The sequence below is a fragment of the Centrocercus urophasianus genome, unplaced genomic scaffold (assembly GCF_019232065.1).
Source record: "Centrocercus urophasianus isolate 14NV4802_14NV808 unplaced genomic scaffold, USGS_Curo_1.0 seq_10, whole genome shotgun sequence".
NCBI classification, from domain to species: Eukaryota; Metazoa; Chordata; class Aves; order Galliformes; family Phasianidae; genus Centrocercus; species Centrocercus urophasianus.
The window spans coordinates 38,843,275-38,861,913 of NW_024884142.1; the positions used below are offsets into that span (position 1 = coordinate 38,843,275).

General features: G+C 37.4%; 1 protein-coding gene across 2 annotated transcripts in view; it reads right to left on the reverse strand.

The window, feature by feature from the left end:
- Nucleotides 1–18,639, reverse strand: part of LAMA4 (laminin subunit alpha 4) — a 93,548-nt gene that overhangs the window by 756 nt on the left and 74,153 nt on the right. For both annotated transcript variants that reach the window (XM_042821559.1, XM_042821551.1), the window contains exons 25-37: nucleotides 18,400–18,542; nucleotides 14,373–14,508; nucleotides 13,074–13,211; nucleotides 11,500–11,633; nucleotides 10,027–10,191; nucleotides 9,171–9,324; nucleotides 8,271–8,464; nucleotides 6,626–6,815; nucleotides 5,661–5,816; nucleotides 4,896–5,055; nucleotides 3,794–3,924; nucleotides 2,258–2,351; nucleotides 1,599–1,718 (exon numbers count right to left, since the gene is read on the reverse strand). In XM_042821559.1, the coding sequence (XP_042677493.1) occupies nucleotides 1,599–1,718; nucleotides 2,258–2,351; nucleotides 3,794–3,924; nucleotides 4,896–5,055; nucleotides 5,661–5,816; nucleotides 6,626–6,815; nucleotides 8,271–8,464; nucleotides 9,171–9,324; nucleotides 10,027–10,191; nucleotides 11,500–11,633; nucleotides 13,074–13,211; nucleotides 14,373–14,508; nucleotides 18,400–18,542 (1,915 nt within the window). The remainder of the gene's footprint in view (nucleotides 1–1,598; nucleotides 1,719–2,257; nucleotides 2,352–3,793; nucleotides 3,925–4,895; nucleotides 5,056–5,660; nucleotides 5,817–6,625; nucleotides 6,816–8,270; nucleotides 8,465–9,170; nucleotides 9,325–10,026; nucleotides 10,192–11,499; nucleotides 11,634–13,073; nucleotides 13,212–14,372; nucleotides 14,509–18,399; nucleotides 18,543–18,639) is intronic.

An 18,639-nucleotide genomic window follows, 5' to 3' on the forward strand; every position in this document is an offset into this window, starting at 1 on the left:
GGTGCCTGCAGACTAGTAAGATGCTGGAGTAAATACAGGGATTTATCTACATTTATGTAAAAGTCTCAATAATATATTATCGATAGAGGCTCAATCTTGCATTTTTCTAAAGCTGCACTTCATTTAAATAACAGAGTAGATGAATCTCAGGCAATGAATGTGTTTGTAATTTCTTCTAACATTAATGTGTTGTCATCCATGCCTGATTTGTTAGGCTGCATTTAGTTTTTTTATTTACAGGTTATCAGTTCTACATCTTTTTTGTTGTTGTGAAGTTCATTATAAGAATCTTCTATGCCAGAATGATAATAATATTATAGAGCCAATGTATGGCATTGCTTTAGCATTCTATAATTTATGTAGCAGGAGAAAGCTCTGTTATGAGGCAGAACACCGTTTGCAATTACCACTTTATATTACCTCTCTGGGAAGAATTCTGTCCTAATAAAACTCCAATTTGGATTTAAAGAGTGAACAGGCATGTGTGCATAGATTTTATGATTCCCTTTAGGCTCATTTTTCCTCCTGCTAGTGTCAGATGGATTTGAACACTGTGCACTCAAGACACTAATCCAAGATAAGCAATATAATAAATGGTGTAGTTAGAGATGTTTCTGATTGACATGCAAGGCACAGAAAAATAATGCTGCAAGTTTTCAATGGGAGATGTACAGGAGATGGTTTAAAAATTGGATCACGTAGTGTTGATTACAGTTTGCATAAGAACCCCAACAGAGTAGCTCTGTCTGTTGAATAAGGGAAGTAAATGTAGTAATCTTGGCCCACGCTACACAGATGGTCTGTGAGTCACAAATTCACGTTAGCAGACATCTGTGCAATAGGACTGCAGTAGTCAGAATAAGAATCTTCATGTTTTATGTTGTGTTCAAAGATGCTATTGCTTGAAGCAGAGGAAAGCATCCTACCAGCAAAAAATCCATACGGCTACAGTCACAGTGAATTTCCAGTTTCATAAATGAGAACAAGTAAATAAATAACTTCTTTTTTTTTTAAAAAAAAAAAGTAAACCCTTACTGGAAAGGAAGGTGTACAATAAGATTTTTTTTTTCTGGTTAGCAGACTAGAGAACTGAGTCCATACCCAACTCTCCAGAAACAGTGAATGTATTAAATTAAGTGAAAGAAGACATTTTGCTTTTGAGATGTGAGACACAGCATTTCTGATTAGTTTTTGAGACTCTGAATTTTACCAGATTGTTCACATGGGTATCTTTTGTTCTTTTTTGAAATTAAAATTAATCTTAAAATGATAGGATGGTTTGGGTTGGAAGGGACCTTAGCAACTATTTTGTTCCAACCCCCTGCCTAAACATGGTTGGACAAAGCTCCATCCAGCCTGGCTTTGAACACATCCAGGGATGAGACATCCACAGCTCCTCTGGGCTACCCGTTTCTGTGCCCCACCATCATAGTAAAGAATTTCTTCCTTGTATCTAATATAAATCTACCTTTAGTTTGAAAGTGTTGCCCCATGTCTTTTCATTACATCCCCTGATGAAAAGTCCCTCTACAGTCCCTCTTCTGTGCTTCCTGTGGAAACTGCATTGAAATTTGAGAACAAAGCTGCCACATACTCACCTGGTACACCTCCAATAAACACTGGCTCTCTGTGGTCAGTTGCCTTTGGGTTTAGGGGCCCTACTACGTGGTTGACTTCTGAGTCTACATCCAGCTGCACCACGTTAGCATCTCTAATAACTGAAGGGAGAAGGAACAGATATCAAAAAGATTTTCAAAAGAATCATTTGAAGTCTTTATGACAGAGAGACGTATCTGCTTGATCTAAGTTGTTTGATTTAGTCTTTGCTTAGCTATGGTTACTGTCAGTACTAGTGTGTGGGCAGATACTGGCAGAGGGTCAAAGCAAGATAAGAGTGGAAGCAAGGGTATTTCTGAGTGAGGTTCTTGATTGCTGGTGCTTTTGTCTAGACTGTAGGGCATGTGCATGCAATGGTGGGCTGCTGAATAAAACTGGTTGCCAAATCATTCCCAGTAAGGTACCAATTTGAATGCAGTGAGTTTTTCTCCTTGCTTGTTCCTTCAAAAGGAAACTAGAATGCATAGGGAAAGGGCATATACTCAGGTCTCTTCTGTATGCAACGCAGTGAGCATTCACACAGAAAAATAAGGGAAGACCTGAAAATATGTCCAGTGCACTGGCCCATGGAAATAGATAGCTAGGGAGGGGAGTTTTGGCACTGTTACCTTTCTTAAAGGTATGATCATGCTTTACTGACCTGCAATTCGGTGCCACCTGCCATCGCAGAGACTCTGTTTTAGTGTCACTGAAGTTGAAAAATCCCTGATTCCATTATTCAGTTTCACAGTAACCTGGAAGAAAATAATGTACTTGTTGCTGTAAAACCTTTTTTTCCCCTTCTTTTGGGATAATGCAGTATTTTCCACTCAGAAGCAAAATAAACACATAAATAAATAAATAAAATTAATATTCTAAATAATGAAATTATTTAGAATAAAGTATCAAATTCACAATTTTTTTTTTTAGATTCAATAGTGCTAAACATTTCTGATTTGAACTCAGAGTAGAATTCAAAAAAAGATTCAAAAATAACAGCTAATTTTACTCAGATTTTCTAGTACTGCTGCTCTGTAATTTCCTGTGTGTTAAATTAGTGTTTAGATGATGTTTTGGCATCTTGATAGCCACTTAATAAGAAAAACAGTCATGAAAAATCTAAACAAACAGACATGATCTGAGAAACACAGATAGGGGACTTCAAGAATGACTTTTAGGTTACTTTCAATTTTACCAGGAAACCACTGGCAGAACTAGAAAGCGTACCTAATTTTGAATTTTGTACCTCTGCTTTAATCATTTGGATGAGTACCTTCCTGCATGGAAACACCGCTGTAGTAGCAGAGCAATACTGCAGCCCTTTTGCAGGGCACATGACTCCCAGTGGTGGCTGCTGGATAAGTCATACACTGAGCCTAGCCACTCAGGGTTGGAAATAGATGACCTTTAAATTTCCTTCCAACCCAAGTCAGCCTCCTTCTCTTTGGCTGGCAGTTAGATACTGGGACAGTTAGATACTGCAATGCAATGGTTATGGAATATCCACACTGCCCAGTCTCTTAACTATGCTGAGTTTCTGTATTGCAAAAAGAAAAGTTTAAATCAATCAATCAATCAATCAATCAATCACTGCTCTAAACCTTTGCTTTTTTGTCTATTTATACTGCAACTTATTGTTGCGTGTGTATAGTGGAGGGACCTGGAGTATACTGATGAACATAACAAAAGACAGCACTGGCAACAACTATCTGATGTTTATTTCAAACTTTCCTCATTCAACTAGTAGCCTTAGAAAAATCCAGGAATTTTAGAAAATGATCACCAGACAATCAGAACCTTGTCTTTTCCTCATCTTTCCCCACTACACACATTTACTAAAGCAAGAAGAGAATGTGCTTTACCCAGACTTCTCTTTTAACATACAAGAAATAAAAATCATCTTACTTACTATACATCTTTAGTATGTGGATGAAAAAACAGTACCAAAGCATCAGTGCTCTGGTAATCAAATATTTATTGTTGGCACCAGTAAAGTGATCTGATTTTGTCTTCAGCGTTATTTTTTTTGTATGTTAAAAGAAGTATCTGAGTTGCCTAATCTAAGCAGTTAACTTATCTAGGAGAGAAATAAGAATCAAATAATGCCAAATTTGTAAAACAAAAGCTGCGTATAGCAGAGCCCAACTAGGCAGTAGAGGAACCAGTCAGAGAAGTGTAGGAAATGTGACCATTATACCTGTCCATTTCTCATGTGCATATTCAGGTACTCTCCATTCACGCTGTGGCCATGCAGTAAGATTCCAGAGCTACTTCGGGGACGTATTTCAAAAACAACTTCAAATTTCAGACCTAGACTGAAGGATTCGTCTGTGAGGAAGAAAGAATACATTGTCTTTGTACTGAGTTAATGGTGAGCCTGGACATCTACTCAGAGTCCCAGGGTAGAACCTATTTGTTCTGTCTTCAGAAGTATTAGAACCTGTTTCAATACACATACTTGAAGAGATAGCATGGTTTGCCACCCACTTACGCTTCTGTTTGATTTTGTTTGAAGTACTAATAATAGTTTGCTTGTGTTTTTCATTATTCAAGAAGAAAAAAAGATATTTTCTTTAAAAATATTAGCAGTGAAATGGACAGCAGAAAATAGGTTCTATGTGAGTTTCTGGCAGTTTCTTATTGTGCAATTTGCTAGATATTCAGCAGTTTTTATACAGTGAGTGGGAGTTCACTTGAGCTTTGATGATTCAATAGCAGAAAGTCCCTTTTTCAATTTGCTGGCAGGCCAGGGAGCAAATTAGAAACACCACGTAGTTCTTCTTGGTGTTGCAAAAATGTGACCCCAAAAAAAGCCTTCTTAGAACATTTCCTGGAACACAGGACTATATCAATGAGGACCATTGAGAGAAAAGATGCATCTGTCATGCTGTTCATTATCAAGATGTTCAGAAATTCTTTTCATAGAATTATTGAATTACGTGTTATTTTATTTAGAAAAAAATAAAGAATGTTGGTGTTCTTGGTTTTAGCCAAATTGACTTTTGTGTCTATAATAATTGTTACCATATGAGAATCTGTTCTCTTGTGAAATTATTCTAATTATTTTAAATATATGCATTCATACACCCATACAGATATATTTATGTAGCAACTTGTTAATTTTCATGGGGACATTCTTACCTGTCAACATCAGTTGCCTACCACAATAATGATCTGTATCTAATAATCTTTGCAGCTCACAGCCTTGGAAATTATCACATTCTTTAGTGAAATGTACTGTTTTGAAGTACAGTGAAAAGCATGGTTTCATTAGTGAATATATTTCAGCAGCGTGTTACCAAGGACGACGTATCCTCCTTCTGATGAAAAGTACGTTCCTGCTTCTGATGGGCCTTCAAAGCAAGGTGTTACACTAAACGTTTGTGAAGCTGAAGTGATTGATCTTCCATTGAGCTGTAAATTGCTGAGACAGCCACTAAAACTGTAGACTGAATTAATCTGGGGGAAGAAAGAACATGACTGATAGAACCGCTGGAAACAATGTGCATAGAGCAAGGCAGTATTGTACATACCACGTAACCTCAAGGCAAGAGAGTGGTCAGTTTTTCCTGAAGTGTGTAGCTATCTTGTTAGGCACATATCACCAAAGATTACCTTGAAGGAGTCTTTAATGACGTTGATTTTTTCTTTAACATTCCTTTCTATATACTTTAATATCAAAGATATATAGCAGAATACTGATCTCTAGGTACTGTCTCAGAGCTACTGAGACAACAATAAAACTTAGATATCTCAGATCTTAGGGTGAAATTGATCTCAATTAATTTTACCTCACTCATCTAAGCTTGAATGTTGCTAAGACTTCTCTCTTCCTCAGGACCATTAGCTTTCCAGATGCTGCTACAAGTCTACTGAAATCTGTCCCAGCTACTAAGCTATCCTAGCTCAGCTCTGTGGGATCTTTGCTATCACATGAACTAAGCTGTGAGCTCCTCGATGTGCTGAGGACTGGGAACATACCTTTTTTTGGACTCATCCCTAGAGGCAGCTTTTGCTCTAGCTGTACATAAACATATGGGTGATGTAATAGCTGTCTGATTTACCTGGATATTTTTCACAGCTTTTCCTGGAGCTACACCTCCAATATACAGTGGTTCAGTGACATGCCAGGTATTAGCATTACCAGTGAAAGGTTCTTCTAGTACTCGGAGACCATCAATTATCAAGCGACCAATATTTTTCCCTCTAATAAATATCACCTAGAAAGGGAGGAAAAAAATTTGGAAGATTACTTTCATATGTTGAGGGAATATTCCAGTGCAGTGGAAGAAGGTAAGAAGTTGAGAAGCTTGTGAGTCATACTTTGCAAATCAATTTTATTTACTGCCAGTATTCTTTGCTGGGCAACCTTCTCTCTTCACATCCGTATAGAGGTTGGATTGTAAAACTGCAGTCTTACCATTCTGCTGTATAAAGTGTCACAGGCTCTACTGAGATCCGCTCATCTTATATTTGCACATATGATTTGTTGCTACAGTACTATCACTATTAGTATTTTCATGGCTATCTCCAGTTTTATGGTCTGGATTTATCCAACCAGATTTAAAGACCTAAGCACCCAAGTTAGGAGCTTAGTGACTATAAAGTCCCTCTGTATGTACAGTAGGAAATTCACCTTGCCCCTAAAATTGTCTTTTATTTTCATGGACTACAAAGGGTGCCTTAGGCACTTCAAAAAATTTGCTGAACAAAACTATCCTAGTCCTTTCTTTCCTAGCTTTTTTTTTTTTCCCCTCACTATTCTGCATTTCTGCACACTTCTCATATTTCTACTCACATGATAGTTTTGTGAGTTCCTGGACTTTTACAGCTGATTCACTTTCCTATCCCTACTTAAGGACTTTATAAAATACACTGTGAAAGTTTAAAAAGTACTGGCAGAAGCTTCTCCACATATAGGTGTGGTTATGTAAATGTGAATGAAACCTCCATGAGTTACCAGATCAGCAGTGTCTTTACTGCAGCATTATAGCATGTATCATCATGCTGATTACTTTCTTTTACTTACATTGTGCCAAAGGCCATCATTGTATTTCTCTTGGCTCTTAATCCTTATCTTCTGATGACCAGCATTAAACATAAAAATGAGTCGTCCGTGAGCAACAAAAAGGGCCATGAAGTTGGTCTCCTTTTGGTCTGAGACATAGAAAATCATTCCGTGAGACGAGTGAGTCTTCAGACTGATAGAGAACTGAGCTCTGGCAAACAAAAATGCATTATTAGTATTAAAGCAGATTTTACTGACTGAAATCAAACTGCAGGCAGAAGATGACTGAAATTTTTGTCTCTTTGTATGGAATATTTATCTCCTTTATGGAAGACATGTTTCTGATAAACTTTCTATTAGTTTTGAAGTAGAAGTTGGAGAAGAAGCTTCTTTACAAGGCAGATTTTCAAAAACCAAAATTTATTGAGTGAATAAAATCAATACCACCAGACCACCAGAAAATGACAGTATATACATTTTTGTTCACAGCAGTGTTGGAGGACTTCAACATTTTTTCAATGGTGGCTCTGTTCATGATCATTTAATGTTACTCTACACTTGCTGCTAAATTTCTTCATCCTTGTAGGTCTTCATGACATCTAAGACAACATGGCAAATTATGCTAACTCAGTTCAACACAGTGAGCAGTGAACGTTATTTCAATGTTTAGTATTAAGTTTATTATTTAGGTCTAAAAAATGGCAAAGCTATATTAGTGTAGCACAAAGACAGAACAGATTAGTTCTGCTTCTCATGTTAGATGAACTAGCTTAGCTGCTGTTTCTCACATTCCATGCATGCTAAGGGCCTTGCCAGTATCAGTTGTTGTAAAACATCACGAGTCATTGGTTTTTTAAAATGCACATTACAATAAAAAGTCTGTAATAACAGTTGTAACAGGGATATGTCTTGTAAGGATGAGTAGAAATGTTAGTTTGGGTTTTCCTTGTTCTGTCTCACATGGGCACCATCAGGACTGCCCTAAGTAAAACACTGTTGATTTAAAACCAATGCTTTTGTTTTCTAAGTCAGGAAACAGCACTCTTCTTTTCTGAATTAGTGGTCTGGTATGCTTCCAGGAAGCCCTGTGTTGTTGCATTTATTGTCTTTCATGGGAAGTATTAAACCAAAACCCTGTGCTGGTCAAAACATATCATATGGAATATTCTGTGGGAGCCTGAGAGTTTAATATCCACAATACTTGGACTCATTAAAAATTATTTATGTTATGGCATGAACTGGACATGGTTTTCATAGCTTTATGTCCTACTGCATGGTGTAGATTTCTGAGCACTGAACAGATGCTAACATCCACTCAACACATAACTATGCTTCATTTCTGGGTGAACGATCATGTTTTCCAGCTCTCACCTAGTGCCATTACTTCTCGCACAGAGACTGACGATGCACTTCTTGTATATAACTAACATCCTTGAAGTCTTCATGCAAGTGGGCAAAGAAACTTCTTTAAAAAATATATCATACAGATGAAGGCTCCACAAAAAGAACGTAATTGAAAACACATTGCAAAAATTTGCCTAAGATAAAATAAAAAAACCCAATAACACAGTAACAGCAAAAATATGCCCTTTTTCTTCTTTCATTTTTCATATACATCTCTTGCTTCCTCAGTAATTATAATTTTTATTTCTAAAAGTCTCATTACCTTTCACTGAAATCCTTTGGTATGTGATCAAATTCTTGCCGACTGTTTGCTGTACCTCCAAACTGGTATGCATGTTCAGTTGCCTTGGGATTCATAGGCAAGTGGCATTGAGGGTCTTTTTGCATATTCACTTCTTGATACAGTTTTTTGAGGCCAGTTGAAGGCTGTGAGACCTTGTCCTTATCTCTTCCCACCTTCACAGAAAGAAAACCATTAACCTGAAATTTTAACTTAGGCTGGACATTAAAAAAGAGGATTATTGACATATAAGTTAATAATATGCTGTTTTTTTTTTTCTTGCAGAAATACAAGGAATGGTTCCAAGTCAGATCTTCCTTACAGAGATCTACTATAGATGCTAATTTAGAGCAGAAGGGATAAACAGAATGCCTGTATATAATTATAATCCATTCTCTTGCAGTTTTCCTGATAGACTCCTCCTCTATGCTTTTGACAATATAAGCAATAGCACGAGTATAAAACAACATGCTTGGACCAAAAGTGCTGCATGCTGGAAGAGGGATTTTTTTTCTCATTTATGCATATTAATGTGTGCTTACTGCACCCAGCAGAGTGAGCCAAATTGAAATAGCTGAAGAAAGCTTATTGCCTTTAGGCTGCAGAAGAAACCAAGAAGAGCTTTTATGCAAGACATTTAAAAATATGTCAAATATTTTGTTTTACAGTTCCAGTACAAGAAAATGGTGTGAGTGTAGGCCAGATAGACCCGGTTAGGGCAGTCATTTACAGTGATTCAGCGTGTAAAGAAATGGAATCCTTTCCTTTTCTACACACAAAGTATTCCTTAAGTATTACATTTTTGGATCCATAACTTTGTACAGAATTTAAAGTTACAACACAGTATGTATCAACTCTGTACTGATACTATTTGTAGCAAACCTTTTTATTACGGTTTCCTTTGGCTTTTGATGAGTTTCTTCCTTTCTTATGAAGCAGAGCAACTGGTGGGGATTCAACAGGGCATCCATAAAAGGAAGTCTGAACTTTCTCTGAGTACCGCTGGAAATCTTCCACTTCAACCTCCCGATCCAATCTATGTTTCAAGGAGAGGATGACAAAATCAGCTTTTTTTTTTCCCCAGTGAAGTAATTTTTTAAATAAAAAGAATCACAGTAATTTACATTTGTATTTTAAATACTGTTTTGATGGATTTTTTTCATTCTTAGATTGTGAATAAAAGTACAGATGTATCAGTCAGTGTTTCGGTATTGTGGGCAGCCTATACTGCTTTTGTATATTCTATCCATGCTTTCAAAAACAGAGAGGCTGAATCTGCAACACCAACTTCCCTTTAACATCTTCTATATAAGAACAGTTCCTAAAGTGATTAAGGCCAACAAATATGGACCATTTTCACATGACTAAACTCCTAATTTCAGCAATGTTCATGAGATGCCTTAGCATCATTTTGTTTCAAAGGCAGGGATGAAAGCTACATCATATAAATGTAAATGAAAGCTATGCAAATTCCACATTGCACAAACAGCATTAGCAGGTGCAACAGTGAAAACTGATTTACATCAAATTATTCCCACTTTAACAATATCACAACCTACCAAGTCTGTGCCAACAGATTCCATAGAAAATAAGGTGAAAAACTTATTCACACATACTGTCTAGCCTCACAAAATGAGAGAGGGATTTTTATTGTTAAAATAAATCAGTTCTCTGGAGCTATAACCCGAGCTGTCAGGCAGCAATTGCCTGGTAATGTGTTTGGGAGGATGCCACACACCTAGTGAAGTATGCATTGCTTATGCACCCAGTGAAGTTAGCTTGCTGTGTTTTGAGGGGAGAGCCACCAAAATAGAACTTCTTGATGCTGTCAGGGCTTTTCCCTGCTTTGTCCTTCAATGGATTCTTCTTGCTTTGTTTCTTGTCATCAACACTCAGCTCATATCTGCAAAGACAAAGCATCCACTTTGTAGGCTCATTTTGGGAAAGCCTATGTTGGTCATTAGATGGCATATTACACACATCTAAAATGTTCTGCTTGATGTATAAAATAATGGAATAGCAGCACTCTGTAGTCATGAAGAGACCTTCCTGCTTCCAGCTGTGCAACAAGCATCAGAGCAATTAGCCCACTAGCAACCAGTGTCCAAAGGCACAGGGATATGAAGTCCAAAAAATACAGCCCACCCAGTGAAGATACATAAACCAAGGGATTGCTAATAAATAGACGGAGCCAATGTTTGGGTAATAGAAGACCTAAGCACATACTGTTTCTTCTTTATTTCCCAATCTCTTTTTCCTTCTCTTTCATCACAATACATTGATGTTTGACCTCATACAATGTTCTATACCTAATATCAATTTGCAATTAACACTTAATTTCTGCAAGTATCAGGAAGAGTACTACTGCTTTAATGAGGAACTGAGTATAGCTAAAACATTCAACACGGATTTTGTTTGGCAAGTTCAGAATTCAGTGCACTCAGTGAAACATATGAGACAGCTCTCAGCACTGGGGAGACCTCAGAACTCAGTTCTGGGGCACCTCTTTTTCACTTTGAACCATGTTTTTCAGACGTAAGAAACCATAGGTGCAAACATTCCTTTCAGATTAGAAAGCTGAGAATGACCTGGTTGTATCTGCATAGGCAAGATTCTTGACGAAAGATTGTTTGAGTATTGGACAGTCTTAAGAAAATTCTAAACACAGAAAACAACAGTAAAATTCACACTAACAAAACAATGCTTTCAAGTTTTCTGATAAGTGTGTACATAGATTTATTCCCCACTGCTATATCTAATCTAACATTTGCATCTGTCAGTACTAAAAACAATTTAAATATGTTCCACTCTGTATATCCCGAATGAATGCTTTTTCAGAAGATGCTTCAACTATTTCAGGGTCAATTTGGGATTGCTTTAACAAATCAGAATAATCAATCCTAGTGAAGAATGAATCTCATGCTACTTTTTAATTATATTAAACTGCTTTCATACCTAAGGACAAGAAAGGACTAAGCTTTTAAAACTACAATTATTTTCTTTTAGTTTTAATAACAATTCCCAGCACCTCATATTCAGGTCACAGGGCAAATTTCAGTCAGAGATTTTTGTCTTTGATTTTTTTAAATTAATCAGTTAAAAATATAAATGAAAAGCCCACTTTGAAAGAAAATATTACATGTTAACATGTTCTTTACATGAAATATTTATATTCTGAAGGTAGGGACTAAAAGGTGCTGGACAGCTTTACCTTTCTGGTGTGAGAGAAGTAATGATAAAGTGAGTTTTTCCATCGTTGTAATTTCTGTCTGGTGATTGAATTTTGATTCCACTTGCATTTAAAACAACAGCACCTCTGTCCATGGAGATGGATAATACATCTGACTGAAATATAGACAAAAACATCTTCATAAGTGAGTACAGTATGAGAAAGATAACAGTTCTGTACATTTTCCTGTTGGATTTACTTTCTCCAGCTGAGGAGATTTCTTATCACTATTTTCCCTATTTTGTACTGTCTTTTGCACAAACTGAGAACCAAAACAGGAGATTATCTCAAATTGATATTCTTGTGCTTTTTGAAGCCTGAATTCTGGGAATTCTGTTGCTGATTATGTTTCATGTATCTGTCACAGCAGCTTCTTCTACCTAGAATGGAAGTATGATGTTTACATTTCCTTTGTGCTTCTGGCACCACTGGGGTACTAGACAGAGCAGCTTAGCTTTTAGCAAGATTACTGCTGTCATAAGGCCAATGCATTTTTTCTTTTCTTAATTCCCTCTAATCAGACATGTTCAGTCACTCAAAATTATCTTAGAGATATGATCCTTTATCTGGGTCAGGCATACAGGATCAGAGTGCCACATAGCTTGAATATTATCTGTTTCATTAGCACAAGCACTGCCACTGTGCACTCAGAGGAATCATGTTGTCTCATTCTGTCAAGTACTAAATTGCTGATCTTCCATTTCTTAAACAGGGCACTTGGCATCTCATAGGATTAGAGCTTTTGAGTTAAAAACAGAAGTGGTGTACAGAGTCTCATTTATGCAAGCAGCATGGATAACCAACATGGTTTCAATTTAAGGCAATATTCCATGCTGTAAAAAGTGGTTATAGGTGTCATACAGCCTTCCTTGCTGCACTGCTCATGATCATCTGCAAGTATGCCAGAGAAGACTTTTGAGATGGCTGCAGATGTTCTGTCATGTGAGCTCGTGGGTGCTGCTGATACAGGTCTGAAACTGCAGAATTCTGGAATCACTCTGGTTCATTCAACATTTTGGGAGTGCAAGTCCATATTTCTGCCCATGGCACTTATTCAAGGGAATATTTGGAGTGACTTGGCTTCCCATAGCTGCTAGGAGCCATTCTCAGGTTCAGCTTTTCCTGGTCACACATGGAGGTCTAAGTACAGGGAATATAGGCAGTTTTTCGACTGGTTTTCTGTAAACTCTGCAATACTCAGAATAACGTTCTATTAATCCAAACAAACATTCTGTCTTTGCTTGTAGGGAGTTGCCTTTGAAAGGAAAATTTCAGGTCCTTAGAATTATTTGTACTTTAGTAGCATCTACAGGTCCAAATAGGGATTGCAATAAGATCTACCTTCTATCAAAATAATGTCTAGGCATTGCAGGGTTTCATCAGTGAATCAAATGTGAACTGTGAAAATGAGTACATTGAGGAACGCTTCTACACTGCAGACTGCTTTCTCTATCGTTAAAAGATGAAGTGAGAAATTCTATTATACCCATAATATTCTCCTGGAAAACAATCCAAAGGAAAAAAATAAAACAAACAGTAAAGAAAGATGTACTCACTCCTTCAGAGTAGTAGAACAGCAGCCCATTGGGCTGCAATGTCCGGAAATTAAAGCCTCCTTCAAATTCACTTAAGAGGGATACTTTTTGGCTTGATGCAATGAAGCTCTCTCCATTGAAATATGCTTTGCGAGATATCTGTGTATTAAATAAAACAAATTTACATGTAAACTTCATAAATCATTCAAATAATAAAAAGAACGAGGCTATTTTGTTTTTCCTTTTAAAGACTAAGCCAGTTCAGTTCTTCTATAACAGTTCTTTTTTTTTTGTGTATGTCTTAAGCTAACTTTGGAGGCTCTCCCTGGCATGCTGTGAAAATCATAAGGAAGTATACATATTTTAGACAGTGTAAGCTAAATTGCTTTTAGTTTCCTGGGATTCTTGGCCTCATCCTAAGTCTGTTGATGCTAAAAATGAGCAAGAAGGAATGAGGACGCTTAAGCCTCTATCTGAGTTTTATGGTATTGAGAACTACCCCGGCATGCTAGCATGTTTCACTGAATGCTGGTGTGGGGGACTGATTGGATATGACAGTCTATAGCCCTCTGAGAGAGAAGGAAAACTGGGTCTGAGATAGGTCAAATTGCAGCTGGCCAAATTGCATTCCTCCTTTATAGAAGGTGAGATTCAGCAATGAATTATACTAGTGGTGGGCTCCTTCATCTTCATGCATTCTCAATGTGGTTTTAGAAAGTCATGGCCATAGTAAGAAGACCACAAATGCTGTTTAGACTTTCCAGTCTTGCACTGTAATGAACAAATGATGAATGATGGAAAGGATCAGAAAGTAAAAGACAATTTTCTTGGTATTAAAGCTTATGCAGTTGGCCCATGTATGACAGAGGTAGAGCTGGATTGACGTAAGAGTATTTTTTGTAACTCATTAGAAGGGTGAATATCTTGCTGTTTTTTTCATCCCAAACACCTGCAGTAGGATACATTTGAGAACAATTTCCTTGTTTCTTTAATAAAAACTAATTTACCTGAGAATATTTCCATTCAGAATGCATCATACAATGTATTTCAAATCCAGCCTTCATATTACAATCTCACATATAATAACAGTATCAAGTATACCTTCTGCTGCAATCCTCTGTGAAAATTGGATTGCACGTCAGCAGACTTAGCATGTGTGCATACACATGCACACACACACACAAACACACGCAGTGAATGAATTAGTTTTCACTTCCTTTTTTTAAGTGTTACCTTCCATTGTTTGGAATGAAAGACAAGCTCATGACTGTAACCATTGCCAAAATTTTGTTGTTACCTCACAAATTAAGTTATGCTTACCAGTGAATCCTCAGGGCACCCATAACTGATTCCCAGGGTTCCTGGTTCTTCCAGCAAGTTGAAATCCTTCTTTTGGAACTGAAAACCCTTCATGCAGCCTTTAAAGCCAATAATTCCTGCCAGATGTGAACTAATGCTGTTGGAAAACAATGTCAAACAAGCTGCAATTACATATTTTTTGCCTTCCAGAATGTATATTTATTGTCAAGGTGTTCTTAAAAATTTGGAAGAGTTTCAGTCATTTGCCTCACTTGTGCCCAATTCCTACATCTTTATGTAAAACAGCTATTTAACCACATTAGCGGTTTTGAAAAGTCAAGATGCCCCAGCTGTAACAAACATTACAGAGAGAAGTGTATGAGAATTCAGAGAGAAAACATTTACAAAGTAACTTAAAAAGATAAAAATGGTTGCTGAAACAAAAGGACACATTTCTAAATGGATTTGTACCTACTTACGGTAAAAATAAATTGAGTTATGTCTTCATTTATCATTTTAGAAAAGTTCTGTTTTAATTTTCCTTTCTTGCTTTTACTGGCAAGCTCCTTTCTTATTCTGGGAAGCAAGTGGATCCATATTTCTTAACAAGAATTAATAACAGAGGTCAAGGAAGTAAGAATAAATACTGATTGCTGGTGAATAGGTTTATGTAGGTTTAAATTAGAGCAGTAGGTAGGCTTTCAGGATACTTTCTATGCTGGATTTGACGTGCATAGCACAGCATTGTATCCCAGCTGCTGTTGCTCACCGCTCAAAGTTTTTCTACTCCACTCCTCACTGAGATAAAACAGCATTACAGCACAGGACAAATGTCACTGAATTTATCCTCACAATATTCAAGCTGTATGAAGAAGAAGACATTTGCCAAAAACTGCAGAGGGTCTGTGACAGAGCAGGGAAATGACATGGGGCTTACTTGGTACCAATCCAGGAGATAATCAGGGAACAAATACACTGAAGGAATGAATGTGAAATTCAGAGTTTTGACTTGACAAGCATGTAGACAGTCTTTGTGCCTTCCACAAGACTTCCTAATGGCTAGGTTCTCACCTCATTTAGATAATACTGACTGTCCTGACATCTGCTTCTGCGATAGTTTTCTATGCTTTATATCAGTGTAAGGTAGGCACTGGAAAAATGAAAAGCAAATCAAGCTCTGGGAATACTTGCTTTTCTACACTGGCTGAAACGGACCATCAAGTGGAATAGTTCAGATGCACATGTCTGAAATAAGGAGAGAGGGGGAGCAGGTTGGGGCTTAATCTGCTGCTCAGTAAATCAGCATGAAGGCTAAATGAACAGGAAGTCTCCAGTCATTTTCACTGGGATTTGGATCACAGTGTGTGGATCAAAGTGTGGTGTGTCAGTCAGTCAGTTAAGCCTCTACTCTGACTGATAATACAGAAGCTGCAAACAGGCCATTAACTTAATAACATTTTCTAGAAGCAAACAGAATTGAAGAAGATAGGTTTAAAGACAAAGAAAAATGTCTTCTGAATTTGTTCTCACATTTCCCAGCCCTCAGAACTCCCAGCTCCATGTAAGCATTTGCTTTATGAAGTGAGTGAAGTGGGAGAAAAATAGTGCCGTTGAAATGAAGGAAAATATACTGCTTTGAAGAAAAATTAAACTTCTCCTTTAACTCTACAGCTACTTCTGCCCTGCTGCTGTACCCCAGTGTCAGTCAAACGTCAATCTGCCTAAAAAAAGGAAACACAGGTATCAATAGTAGCTACCTAGATAGTTGCATTTCTTCATTGTCATAATTCTAAAAGCAAACTATGCACCCATTGGAAAAGTTGTCACCACCTTTGAATCATACTTTTTGCTGTGTAGCCTTGTCTTGAGAACAAAGGTGGGTATGATATACAAAGCAAAGCTGTAGCTCCGTGTAAATAATTTCAATATACCTTTCCAATTTTTATAATATTTTTACCATATTTTTATAATGCCTATTGTCATTTTTCTGTGATACCACTTGTTCTTTTTCTTTTTTCCTTTACATTATCTTCCACATGTTTTGTAGAATGACCACAATACATTTGGAAAACCATGGACATAACTCATGTGATTCATCTTGTATCCTACATTTGTGAACAAGTTTAACTTGCTATGGGGCTACTCAACTGCACAGATTTCTGCATCTTTCTGATTTTTTCAGTGTTCTCTAGGCTTGAGTAATGAAAGCATTTTTGACCATCCTTTTACCTTTTTTTTCCCCTAAATCATTGATGTATTCAATATTGACCCTAAGAGAGATCCTTTGGGCATGTGCTGTAGAACTTCTATTGTGTGAAAATGGAGGAGTTACTACTATGTTCTATTTTCTCTTTCCAGGCATTTTATAATCCAATGCAGCCTTTCCTTCCTCCAACCCACCAGCTTTTTCAGTAGCCCTAGTGATAAATCTTTATGAAGAGCAATGAATATTGCACAGGCTACTCGTCCCTTATCCCCCATTTTATTTTCATGTTCAGTTAATTACATGGGATCAAAAGGCATCATTTTCTTTTACAGGGTTTTGTCCCTATCGTTAAGTGTATATCATTACATCTCATTATTTATCAATTCCAACAAAAGGGTCTCCTGGAAACAAAACAAGGTTTCAGGAGACTTACCAGTAATTCCTAGTTATTCTGCAACATTTGCTATCCTCTCTTTTTTAAAGACATCAAGGTTATTTTAAAGAGAACCTGTATTTCTGTTAGCAGTTGTGACTCTTTAGTTAGAAGCTAGAGCCCTTTGGAATCTCTGAGCTGTAGGGAATGTGTATTTCCTGCCATATCCTTCTTCAAGCATCTAGAGCCCTGATCTCCCAGAGTATGACACTGCCCTGGTGGATTACCATTACAGTAAATTGGAGTATTATGGTTCTCTAGGATCAAGCTTGGCTTCTATCAAATGATAGAATATAGGATAGGTATGATAGGAAAATGAGACTTTTATTTTCTTCCCACACCTACTCAGAGCCAGCTGACTTGAGTTTAAAGAGAAAATAAGATTCAACAGAACTGATGTGCACAGTAGGAAAGATATCTTTAGATTTGAAAATGTTGTTGGTGAAGTTTTGATCCTTCAGCTAATGCATTTTCATTACACAAAGATATTTTTGCACAGTGAGAAGAGATAATGATTCTACATATTCATGCATGTCCCTTACGAAGACAGGCTGAGGGAGCTGGGCTTGTTCAGAGAAAAGAAGGCTGTGGGTGACCTCATTGCAGCCTTTCAGTACCTAAAGGGAGCCTATAAACAGGAGGGGAGTCAATACTGTGAAAGGGTAGATAACAGCAGGACAAGGGGAAATGGTTTTAAGTTGAGGGAGGGAAGATTTGGGTTGGATGTCAGGGGGAAGTTCTTTACAGAGAGAGTGGTGAGGTGCTGGAACAGGCTGCCCAGAGAGGCTGTGGATGCCCCGTCCCTGTGCTTGAATAGATTGGATGGGGCCCTGGGCAGCCTGGTCTAGTATTAAATGTGGAGGCTGGTGGCCCTGCATGTGGTAGGGGGTTGGAGATTCATGATCTTTGAGGTCCTTCCAACCCGGGCCATTCTGTGATTCTATGTGTTTAGAATTGCCTTTTTATCTTAAGAAGATAATGGTTTCTGTTAACCTCAATTAAAGAGAACCAGTTTCAGCAGAATTTAGCAGAATCCATCCTAATCTTTGGTACTGTAGAACTCTGAAAAAACAAAAAGAAGTTTGTCCTAAGGGTTGTTTCACATAAGGTTTTGAAGCTAGGAAAAACACAGAATCACAGAAGGGATGAAGTTAGAAGAGATCTCTGGTCCAATCCCTGCTCAGGCACAGACACCTAGAGATGCTTCCCCAGGAACACGTCTAGGAAGCTTTCAAGTCTTTTCAAGGAGAGAGACTCTGTAACCGACCTGGGCATCCTGTGCCAGTGCTCAGTCACCTGCACATTAAAGAAGTGCTTCCTGAGAAACTACAGTGATACACTGTAAGCCTTTCAGCACATGTAACTTAAATTACGCGAAGATAATGACTAAATCCCAGCTGTAAACCAACCTGGACTGTAAGATCTCAGCAGGTGCTCCTCCAATGTAGATGTCTGTGAATGGCATTGCTGTTCTTTCATTGTCAACGCTTTTTATATGTCGTCTGTCTACTACCAAGATCATCTTCTTAGAATTATGATATATTATAGAAATCTGAAAAGAAAAACATGTTCTTAAAAGTTTCTAAAATGCCATCTTTGTTAAGTTGTCATGGTGATTTTGCAAGATCAATAGTATCATTATGCCTTTT